This window comes from Tigriopus californicus, chromosome 4 (assembly GCF_007210705.1).
Source record: "Tigriopus californicus strain San Diego chromosome 4, Tcal_SD_v2.1, whole genome shotgun sequence".
Classification (NCBI taxonomy): domain Eukaryota; kingdom Metazoa; phylum Arthropoda; class Copepoda; order Harpacticoida; family Harpacticidae; genus Tigriopus; species Tigriopus californicus.
In genome coordinates, this window is record NC_081443.1 from 8570670 (window position 1) to 8583091 (window position 12422).

General features: G+C 42.6%; 1 protein-coding gene across 1 annotated transcript in view; it reads left to right on the top strand.

The window, feature by feature from the left end:
• LOC131878787 (small conductance calcium-activated potassium channel protein 2-like) overlaps nt 1-12422 on the top strand; it is a 56805-nt gene that overhangs the window by 2712 nt on the left and 41671 nt on the right. Inside the window, exons 3-6 of the mRNA XM_059224909.1 lie at nt 813-1016; nt 7186-7469; nt 8181-8198; nt 9994-10135. Of these exons, the coding sequence (XP_059080892.1) occupies nt 813-1016; nt 7186-7469; nt 8181-8198; nt 9994-10135 (648 nt within the window). The remainder of the gene's footprint in view (nt 1-812; nt 1017-7185; nt 7470-8180; nt 8199-9993; nt 10136-12422) is intronic.

Here is a 12422-nt window from a genome sequence, read left to right on the forward strand (position 1 = left end):
TTTTCACTTTGGCGTCAAAAGATTAAAGACAGACCAGACAAGAATGATCGCAGCTCCTCTCCACTATCGAACTCGTCCCCGATACATCCATTATTGGGAAAAGTTGAAGATATGAGGAAAGATTCACAGAACAAAGGGGTAAATACTGCAACTGTAATGTAGCAAGATGGCGTGATTACCACCAATCACATTCGCACGCACTTCCGTCCTTGTCCGTGCATATTTGTAGTTAGTATGGTTGTAGCCATCTTTGAGAATGACATCCTATCTACATTACTCCGTTATTCAAACAGCAACAACATTTCGCATTACCGTATCTCTTCCTCATGGTTTGTTCTTAAGCGGAATATACAGCTGTACTGTATGTACTTACGTAGTGAACTACTTTACTTCAACGGGAATAGAACCGGTCGACTTTTGTTTCACTCTCTCAATTGCTCATTGAGGTTGTTGCTATCTTTCAAAGCTTTTTGTCTGTCCTGTTTACTCATGTCTTATCGTTTGGGATCAGGCCTTATCCTTCCCAGCAGATTTGAGAACCATAATCCCACACGAAGACCAAGCGAGATAGCTTATTCATCCCTGGCGGTTTGAATTTGAACTATCCGAGCACGGTACGGTACAGTAGTAACAAGTCGGGTGTTGTCGCTCAATGGACGATTCCATGGACAGATCACTTCCTTGAGCGCACAATGTCTCTAAATCGAGTAGTGTTAGAACCATCGTATTTAGTGCTTCTCATCCCGTGCAGACCGTCGCTTTGCTTTTTCATTCTTTGTCTTTGAGAATGACTTTGTTGTTAAATCTTTCAGAGCTCTCGAATCAGTCTCCCTCGAGCCATGACTTCCTCTTCGGCCAAGAGGAGGAATTATCAAAGGTCGCACACTTTGAGCACGGCTCCATTGGGTACGGCTCCTAGTGGAGCAACGAGCTCGGTTTCAACCACCCCCAGGCATTCTTTGAAGTCTCCCCGGTACTTAAGCGTGTCCTTTAATGACGACAATGAGGCTGCTGGGGTTCGTATTGAACTGATTTCTTTCCTGTCACCTCAGCATCGTAGATCTTGTTGCAAGCCCCGTGAAATGTCCGAATGCGCACCCAAAATCACGTGTCCTTCGAAAGTTGACCAAAGGAAAAACACAGAAAGGGACTTCAAAATTCGTTAAATAATTTGGAATGAATCTCCCCAGGTCGAAAGCGGTCTTTCCGTATGATCAAGTTCTAGATAATTTTCGTTTCCTTGCACGAAAAAAATGATTTCATGGCCAAGTTTTCACTCCGATTTGCTCACGAACGCGTTTCATGATTCAGAGAAGATCCAGAAATTATTCATTCAAAGCATTGGTACCATTTTAAACATGAAGTTGCTATCTCAATTTCGTATTTCTATCATAGTAAATCATATTTCTCTATACTTTATAAATTTATAATAAGAACTTATAACATTAACGTTTGTGACCAATCATCTGGTACTCTCCAGGGTTCTAAGAAACGAAAGAAACTTGAAATTGGCAATTGACATTGCATTGATTTCTTCCCTTGTAATCAATGAGGTCTCCAATTATATTATCAATTTTACTCCCCCCTCACACCAGCCGAGGTTGAAATTCTGCATTGATGGCGCACCTAAGTAGATTATATTTTTTAAAGCACATCAAAATCTTGGAATTAGAATCATGGAAGTAAGATGATCCGCACGTGGAAGTTTATTAATGAAATAATTTTCGCGTATCTGTCACACCATGATATCGTGATTCTTCGTCCATTGATTGCTAACATAGAGAATCATGTCTAATTATCATTTCTACGAAAAAGGTTTTTGTTGCGTCTACTAAAACGTTTTGGAAACTAAGCATATTTGGGGATAAATTCCTCTTATGGCTTTCATATTGTAAAGTGCAATCCATTTGCGGCTGAAATGGAAAAGAAGTAGGAGTAATTCGTTTTTCAAGTTGAGATATCATGATTCTGAAGGGCAGACAATCATTCATTCTACCTATGAGCTTTTCCGAGTCTTCGATTTTTCGGCTCGACTTGGGTCAATTTCGTGTCTCTAGGCGAGAAAGCATGGCATCATATGGAAGTCATGCCGTCTGATTCCGACAAAACTTGGGGGTGTTCCTTTTGATCCTTTTGGCGCATTCCCCATATCCTTTTCCATCATCGTCGATCCATATTCGACATTGCTGGGGTGTCGAGTTTCTTTCAGCTCCACGAGGCAAGGGACATTCTACATGGGCATCATCAATCGCTTTGGCGCTTCTGTTGAAGGCTCAACAATGCCTGCTGGGGCTGAGGTTCTGAGGTTCCACTAGCAAAGCCCGCGATTGTCGAGATCAGGGGAAACATCTCGCTTTGAGTTAGTGGAATATACGTACATGTCCGTCGAAACATGGCCGTACTGTAAACCAGTGTGTCGTTCAAGGGCGACGGGAAAAGAAAACATTGGTAGGACCTCAAACGGAGAGAAAAAAGTGGAGATGGCTCTTGGGGTCCAAAATATACATGAGAACCAAAGGCGAATGGAATTGGAAGAAAGAGAAGCACGAGCGACTAGGTAGAACACCAGTACTAGGAGTAGTGCGTCCCATCTAAGCGTACGTACGTACATACGTGTATGTACACAAAAGCAAGCAAGAGACGAAGAAGAGACGGTGATCGATGAATTCTGTCACTTTGGCTGAGGGCTGGAAAGGCCTGTTCTTGGAATACGTCGAGGCCGGGGATCACAGCAGGTGCTGGGGGAGAAAGACGAGTACGAAAAATGAGAATTTCCTCTTTGTTGTTCCCCGTGCTAAACTCTCTGAGTGGAGAGAGTACCGCCTCGAAGTTGGACGGATGGTTGAGTGCTAAAGAAGGAGTTGGCGAGATGGTGGCGCTTTGCCATCATGACGATTGGCGGAGGAGGAACAAGAAGAAGCAGAAGATGATGAGAGGGACTCGGAGGGGCCGTAGTTGCTCTGGTGGCTGGGTGGCGGGTCGACTGGCTGGCTCGTGCTTTAGCTAATGAAACCTAGTTCCTGAGGCTGCACCCTTCAATGACTTAGGTCTTTCCCTCTGTCTGTCTTTCTCTCTCTCTCTCCCTCTCTTTTTCTCTTCCTTCCTCTCGGTTGAGAACTTCCCTCTGCTCCTTCTTCTGGCTGCTTTTCGTGGTGTTCTCGTTCCAACGTAACCATCCCCGTTCGTTCGAAGTTGACTCGCTGATTCGCGGGTTCTCAGTTTGAGGCTCGAGAAAATGGGTGAGGAGGCAATCAGAGATGGAACAAGTCTCGAAGCTATTCCGTCAAGATCCATGACTACCAACCATGACCCACGGAGAGCGGCGACGACTGCCACCACCACAGGCAACAACGAGCCCGAGGAAAAAACAGACCTTGTGAGTTGTAGGAGGAGTGCGATAAAGGCCACTTCGTCCTCGTGTGCCTCTTCGACGTTTGCTTGGAGGGTGTCAGGTTCGCGGCTGATCTAGCTGTTCCTCTTCTCGGTCTTGTTCCTCCTTCTCCTCCTCCCCTTCTCACTCTCGCTGTTCTTCTTCTCCTCCTTCTCCTCCTCCTCCTCCTCCTTTTCCTCTTCTTTCTCTTGTTCACCGGGTGCCATCGGCTCCATCTTCGGAACAACCAGCTTGGTTTAGCCCGTGTGACTCGGTCATAGATTGACACAACAAGCGCACCACTGTCTTTGAGAGCCTTATGCGAGTTAGGCTCTCTCGCAAACAATCATTTATGCTTAGTGTTGTAGTAGTATTAGGGCCATAATGATAGACTCCACTGACGTTGGATGGTTTTCCACACGACGAGGTACTTCAAGGTGAAATCGAGTGATGAGGCCCTTCCTCTGATTAGGATAACAAAAGTGCGACAGCGGTTGTCGTCTCCGTACAACATAACTGTGATCTCCATCCATACGTGAAGGATAACATTTTTGCATTCATTCATCGATTCCCCATCCCCATCCCCGATCTCCATCTTCATATTCTCACATGAAGAAACGCAAACTGATTCTGTGAGCAGAGGGTTTTAATAAAAAAAACAAACGACGGCCAAAAATCAAAAGGGCGTATTCTCAAGAAATTAAATGGACACGAGCGAAAATTAAACGAACGACTTCCTCTTGGAAATGACCCCTCTCAAATTGGTGTGAATGGTAATTTGACCTTCTTTGTGAAACGATTCGACGTGGAAATCCCCTCAGCCCACCTGTTTGAGCATTGCTAGAGTTGGCTGGTTCTGTTCCACTGGATTCTCCTCCATCTACCTTGCCTTGCGTCTTCCTCCATTTACTCCTCTTGTTCCAATTCTCCTGTTCCATCTTGAACCTCACCACATCAGCTGAAAAATTAGCCTCCAGAAGAGAGGTGACACAACCTTGGAGCCTGCGAGTGAGTAAGTGAGCGAGTGGGTTTAGAAACAACATGGAACAAGAAGAGCCTTTTGGAATTGAAGCGCTCAGAGTGGCACCGAAGTGGCAATAGTTTTAATTGTTGGACATACACACCACTCCCACAGCCTCTCTCGCCCATTCTTCTCATCTATCCCTCGCTCTCTCCTCTCCATCCTCCATGAGGATATAGCAAACATCCTCGGGTGTCTGTCGTCAAGAGTGGCCAGGCAGATTAGTGCCATGTGGATTGCTTGGTTGGTTGGTTGGTTGCGTTTTGAGTGTGTGGAGCGAGCTAGCTAGCTTGCACTTCCTCAAGGATATTGCTCTCAACTTTTCCATAGTGAAAGAAAGTGCAAAGAGTTTCGTTCCACTTCCTATTTGCTGTTTGTGAGTGCTCAACAATTGTGTCTCGAAAGAGGGTCTAAATTGAACGGAGATTAAAAACTTGATGTCATGTCCAACTGGAAAAGGAGGGACCGGCCCCGCATTCAAGCCCTACGTATTCCACTTAACGACGACGAAGAGGTTGAAGACGAAAGGTATGACATCTTTCCATCAAGTCTAGGAGGTATTCATGGGTTGTCTCAAGTTGGTTTGGCAATATCAGAACTGCCCGGGTTGTTGGCTTTCAAAACAGAGAATACGTAAGATGGCATATTTCTGGCATTCATGTCAGAGATCCGTTAAGTTCGATTCGTCTTGAACAACGCATGTTGAGCTGTTTTAAAAAAGCCTTTCTTGCATGATATAGTCTTGAGATCTTCATCATTGAACGTCGCGCATGTTACATTACATAAACATCAATATTTGAAACACATTTCGCAGAATTTACATGAAAGGCTAGCCAACAAACATACAAAGAAAGTATTACACATTCACCACGTGTTTACGTGTCTTGAAAACGAATGGAAATAGTTTCAGATCATTCTGTTTTAACTGATCTAAACGTACTTGGTCATCGTAAGTCATGATTTATAAAAATCTACCATATTTTCTTAAAAGGAGTCCTAAACCTGTCATGTTTTCGAGAAAGTAGAAAATAACCTTCATTTTAAAGGTTGTCTGAACATGAAGTGTGAAACGCGATATGTTTTATTATTAATGTAATAGCTCTCACTTTGCTACAAAATCTTGATGAGATGTGCCTTGATAAAAAATGTTAATGCGTTATTGGTACTTTGTTTGACCTATGGCTCTTTTTGTTTCCGATTTTTCATGAAGTTACCAAGGTCATGGTTTGAGTGAAAAAGACTTCGTAGGAGACAAGTTTTTCCCGCTTCAATTAGGAAATGTGGCAGGCGAAAAAGCGACCAAAAAACTGTGGCGAGAAAGAAAAGTTGCAGTAAAAAAAATCATGCCTAAGGTCAAGCCTCAATCTTAAAAATCTTTGGGCCTTGACCTGAGGGAATGTACCTTAAGTTGTACAATAAAAATAATGTAATATGATAAATAAAGGAAAGGAACAAATTCTAGCTAACCTACCCGTTTGGAAGAAAAACATCGCAAAATCGCGATGTAAAAGCCCTCGTCAAGTAGTTCCCAGGAAGAGAAGAGCTTCCAAAAAGATTTCGCAGAAACCGAAGTAAAACGTGCTACACACAGCTGGGTTCTTGAGCATATAATGGCTTCTTTTTGACGGCTTACAAGTACTTATCCCTAGACATCTGGCAGGTACCTGATCCACCTTAATTCAGGGATAAATTTCAAAAAGATCCGGGGCTTCTTAGGTTAGGAAATGTAGGAAAACCTGTATAATGCTTGCCAAAAGAACACACAAGAGAAGCTCGATTTTTGTGGAAATCATTTGCCAAATGGCAAAGGTAACACGCCATAACTTTGAGCGTGAAATTGAGTTCTGTCAATGATAATGGGCATTGAAGAAACGTAATGTTCCAATTTGGCTGTGAGCCCCAAAAGTTCAGTCATCTGTTTGTTTATCTTTCTCAATTATTGGACCACTTGGAATGGAAATGACATTTCCTATGCCCTCAAAAGGGCAAATACTGCCCAAGTATGTGCAATTCATAAATTGAACGTGGCCTTCCATTGCAGACCTTCAGAGAGTTCTCTCACAATAATATACCCGCTAACACATGATCATTTATTGGGGTACTCAAAACCAGTCTGCCTCCATCTTGGACGAGATCGGGGCTTCTTTGTCTTTCTTTCAGTGTACTGTGCGTACTCCCATGATGGACTAGGATATATATACGTACACTGGTGTATGATAGAAACTAACACAGTTGAAGCCATTGACCTTAAATTATAACTTGGGGGCCAAAGACCGTGATGAAAGGCCATGTTTGAATTGGGGTCTTGTTTTACGCACATCACGTAGTAACCCTACTCTCCACCCACCCACTCACTCACTCACACACTTGCACTTACACACTCACTTCTACCAAACTTACTATACAAACACTTGGATGGGGTACCAAAGTCACACACGGTGATTCGAGAACATATACGTCCCATACATTCAAAAACACCATTCCACCTTTTCCCACTCCCGTCTTGTTCCAATGACAAAACGTCCTCCTTTCGGTGCCTTAACCTCTCTACCTCATTTCCTCCTACAACTTTTGCCACGAGGCAGCCCAACCATGACTAGGAGAAAAGAAACTGGTTTCAAATAACCGTAATGTGTAACGCGACACCTGGCATCTCCTTATTCTCGTCCTTCTCCTTCTTTCGGTCAATTAAGACACACCCCACCAAACCCCAAACCCTGGACCTTTCACTTCGTTTCCCCAGACGAATAGTTGTGATTTTCACTTTACTCTTAGTATTCACTTTGCTTTCCAGTTGAGGAATCCCTCCCTTTCCATTCACTCAATTCCAGCTGGCGGTGTAGTTAGTGGTCCTGCAGCCGCAGCAGCCGCAGCTGTCACAGCCGCTGGACCCCCTGGGCCACACCCTCAGCTGTCCAGCGAACCCTCTTCACCCACCCCAACGGCTACAACTCTGGCCAACATGTCTAAGAAGAGTCTTGATGGCGACGCCTCCATTGCTCTGGTGGGCGTCCATTCTGAGTTCCCAAAGTACCCTGACGACAAGAATGGCAAGGACAAGTCAAACGTCGGATACAGGTAGGGCCAACCAGATCCCAGCGAACTCGCACCCATCATGACCCTCAAAAGGCCTCCCCTCCTCCTGTCCCTAGCAGAAGCGTCACAAGATCTGGAGGATGACATTAAACGAGCAGCCTTCTTCGCCTTCACACGACGCACACACGCAAACACACATATTTATTATACACGCCTTAACTTGGAGGAGATTCAGCCCTTATGAAAGGGTTTTGAGCTCCCAGTAGCTGAGAGCAGGCATGATCGGTGAAGATGCTCTAGGCTTAATGGATCCTCCAGATAGATTATTAGACTAGAACTAGAACGCAATGCCATCTCTATGTCCATCTCTATTTGTAGTCTGCTGCTTTTGTGCTACGTCTATCCATTATGCGTGATAGTCCTCAAGTGCCCTTTAATGCCGTTCCGCGAGAAGTTATTATTTATCGTTTGGTTTCGTTTTCTACAATTTATGTCTGTACTATGTTTGTACCATAACAACAAAGCAATTCCCAAAACTAGGGCTGGTATTAAGCCCCCAAAATTACAGAGACTTCACTCGATGAAGCTCACACGATCTTCTGGCAGCTTTTTAACCGGTTTCTTTACTTTTCGCGCTATACAAACTAGTGGTTAGACCCCTTCGATATTACAAGCTACCCATCTTGTCTTGATTTCCGTTTGCTTAATGCCTTTTAACTCTTTTTGCTTTTGCATCATGATTGTTTGTCTTAGGATCACTCCAAAATCTGGGTAAATATGATTGTTTGTCCGGCTCTTCAAGCCAATTTTCTGTCTCGAACTCAACGCCAAAAATGACAGTCATCTCGATGTTATTGAAGTCTCGAGTGGACGACGTATTTGTTCTAAATGTGTTTTCTACATTGTCTATCGTAAAGTCTCAATGTGTCTTTGAAAATGCAAGCTTGTCACTCGGTTGCAGAGTCTGGTTTGGAAATCCTCACCTCCCAAGAACAGTTCTCTCCTGGAAAAACACCACCTTATATTTGTGAATCCAGTGAAAGTTCCCAGCAATCGATGTTTTTCTCGAACGCCATATGTTTCTGACTGTTGGTAACCCAAAAGGGACATGCAAATTTCACATCGAATTATTATTATTTATGATAACATATCATAAAATTTCATTCTTTGAGGGGACAAATTTCACATTGCATGCCGATGAAACGATAGTGCAAAACTTGAAAAAAAGTTGGCGTTATCTCAGTTTTTATTGTTTTCGGGCTAAAGATAGTCAATAGAGTCATGTCAAATAAAGGCACGGTAAATAAGCTTCCCAAAGTGTTCAGGCACGGGCTATTGAATTTTAGCAATTTTCAGGATACGCAGCAATCGCTGCATAACTGATAATAAGTGCTTTCATATGACTGGCGGGTGGAAGAGAAAAAGTGCAATATTTACAAAATACCGATTGAGTCGAAGTACCCCAGCTTTAAGCTTTATTATCTCAAAGTGGTTACAAAGCCCCCCGCACAATTTTGAGCCTTGCTTGTGTACTTGACACTTTTCAGAGGCAAATCCCCAAAATTCAAGTCCGTCTACTTTATTTCGACATTAGCACGATCATGCATTTTATATTGATATATCATCATGTGCCAAGTAAAATTAATTTTAAGGGCAGGTGTTTTGCGGAAAAAGCGTTGAGCGCCAATCACTATTTGTTCCCTGCAAATAATTTGGAAGAATTCAGATAAATCAGCAGAATACTGCTTTAATTCCAAGTAAAGACAGTGTAAGACAACAGATCCAAATATTCAGTACCCAAGTAAGGGGTAATGTGCAAACCATGCTGAAATTATGAAATTGAAGCTTCCGTGTTAATACAATGCCCATACCTTTGTATGTCTCTATTGACTGATATTTATAAAGAGACTGGACTTGTAATTGATTTTCAGATCGAGCAGAAGTTTGGCACTGTTTCATTACCGGTTGTTGCCTTTCGACAGGTTAGACCATCCGCACGTAGGAAATAGCACTTACGAGTACTACTGATGTGATCAATTTGCCAGTGACATCAGATTGTAAGCCAGTACTTCTGAGTTTAAACAGTGCTTGAATATTTAGAGTTCGGGTCCAGCAACATATCCTGATCTCAAAAGCTAAATAGTGATCAAACACTGCATCACTGGTTTGCAATCTGTCGACGCAAGCTGATTGACTCCGTGCAAACTTCTTTAACTTCTGCCCACGCAAAATTCAATTTCAAATCTAGTCTTGAGTAATTGAGCAAAAGTCCACAGTCTGAAATGTTAACATTACCAATCCTTCCTAAAACCTATCCATTTTAGCGACAAAGTTCTCAAAATTTAGTTCTTTAATCCTGAGGAATCTGGGAAGTTATAATCACTTACAAATACAATTCAGTGTGACCGTTTTGATTTCTGACATTAATGCAAGACTATAACCGTTTGCCCTGTTGGAGCACATTGACTTCAAGGATTCTGAAAAGAATACTTCACTAATTGGCTCGTAAAACAGTGTTTTTAAAACCGAAATTCGTATTAGAACCTGTCCTTTTTTACGTTTTCAGTCTCTCTCATCGTCTGGGACGCCGGAAAGCGCTATTCGAGAAGCGAAAACGCATCAGTGATTATGCCTTGGTCATGGGCATGTTTGGCATCATTGTCATGGTCATTGAGAATGAACTCTCGTCTGCTGGAGTCTACTCAAAGGTAAGTAATGGACATACGTACATACAAGGTCGATAAGAGCAATGAACCATTTTTGTTGGAATATTTCCCAATTTTTTTCCTCCAAAGAAAGCTCCTACCTAATTTGGATATATCTTTGTACCAAAATTGTGGGAAGAGTGTCTTGTCAAAACGAACGAGATCGATAAAACTCGCAAAGGACTTCTAGAAATATGGACTTTGATCGAGTTCATTGCCAAATCGGCCTGCTTAGGTTCAAAGCAATTCTGATTCCCTTTTCATAACATATGCATGAAAGAAGAGTATTAGATCGTTGCTATTAAGGTCAAGCCACTTTTGATTTTTGAGAGTTGCGTTCCAAGTTATATCGTTATATCAAGTTATTTTAAGGCTGATTCTTGACCTAAATTGACCCATTCACTTCATTTGGACATATCTTTCGGTCAAAGTAAATGTTAATTGAGGACAAGATGAATGGTTTAGACGACGCAATTTGTTCTGGTATAAGTCCATATCTCTAGATGTCCATTAACTTGCTTTGTTCAGGGTTGGTTCTATCGCTTATTTAATGATACACCTTGCCACCTCGATTTCGAATTGGGGGATGACACATATGAAATGGCCAAAATCAAGGCTTTGAATATCCAATTTCTTCGAACTCCTTCATTAATGTGAGGTTCGTTGGCATTGTATCAGAGAAAGTCGCCCAGATATCCGATATGAGTATGACGTAATCCAGGATATTTAGTTACAACCAAAGTAATCAATGCTCCCAATTTCAAGTGCCCTAGGGTGTGGATTGTCGATGGTTCAACAATGCTGTAATTCCCTCTACCCAAAAGGAATATTTTTTTCGTAGTAATGACGTTATCTCAGCCAGATATTAGACAGATTATCATGTCTCTCTCTCTCTCTTTCAAATTGATTTACTCCTGACTCGTTCTGCTCTCGCATTACAATACATTTACATACGAGCACATACTCGTATTGAGGAAGGAGCACAAAGAACAGTCGTTATTCTGCTATTTTCCGATATATTGATAATATGTTCTCTCCATAAAAAGAATGCTGAAAATCCAATGGCACTTGTCCAAATTAAAGGCTCGCGAAATGTGCAAATTCAAGGAGACCTGAGTTCATTTCAGAGCCTTCAATAATGCACGATTCGCAATGGAGCCGCGTTCAGATGTATAAGTGTTAGTCTTGAGTAAATGGTTCTCACAAAGACGACAATTATAGTTCCCCTTCAGGTCCATTGTTCCCTCTAGCTCCCATCTTGTGTACCACCAGCACCACTGAAGGCTGTAATTGAGTCTTGAGAGACATGAAAATTTAAACACCAATTTGCACCAACCAATTATTGTTTTAACAATGGACAATAATGTGTACTGTTACTTGAAGAAACGCAGCGCAGAAAAGCTCGTTCCGATGGAATAAACGGTTGGAAAATACTTTTGTTGTTGCTTCTTGAACATGTCGTTTTTGGAACATACTGAGTGTTCCATTTTGGGTTGGATAATGAGCGGCAAACAATATTACTTGATATTTGGCTGTGACTCCATATGTTCTCGTTCAATCATGGCCATAATCCGAGGTCGCTCTCCAATTGGATAGCTTCCTTAACTAGCAGACAGACTCGTAGTGTCTCCTAATTTACGAGCTTTTCTTTGGCATGAACATGGAATTATAGCGATGGTTGATTGTGCCAAGTCCTGATGAATTCATTATTGGTAGACCACATGGGCACTGGCTTCTCTTTCTTCGTGTGCTTTTCTCGGACTCCGGTCACAGAGAATTGAATCAATGTTCCATTTGGCTCAGCACCACCGATTAACCTCCCTGTTGGATGCCTTGTTATATCATGGCTGGCTCAAGGCCTTGAGCGTAGTGTATTATTAGTAAATTACCGGAGGCTAGCTACATTTTGCAATGAGAGCTCTTCCTCCCCACAGAGGTGGAAGTGGAGGTGGAGGGGAGTGTTGTGTCGTGAAGTGGCCCGATTCGTCATTGTCGGAAGAAGCTTTCTCCCATTCAAGCACATGATCCTCATCCCAATCCTGATAGAGTGCAATGGCATACAAGCGTAAATAAGATGTACCTTTTTTTCTTGGAATAATTTCACACTTAGGTGGGTCTGAAACAATCTCACTGATGCATATCGATTTGTCTTGATTTCGGGTTTCTCGGGATGTTGTTACCCCCTTCCTCCTCCAAATGCATCATCTTCATCCGTGGCTGCCTTTGTTCGAGCAGTATTGAGGTTCCAATGGTTGGCTGGGATCCGTTTCCGAAAAGCCTGGGGCGCCCA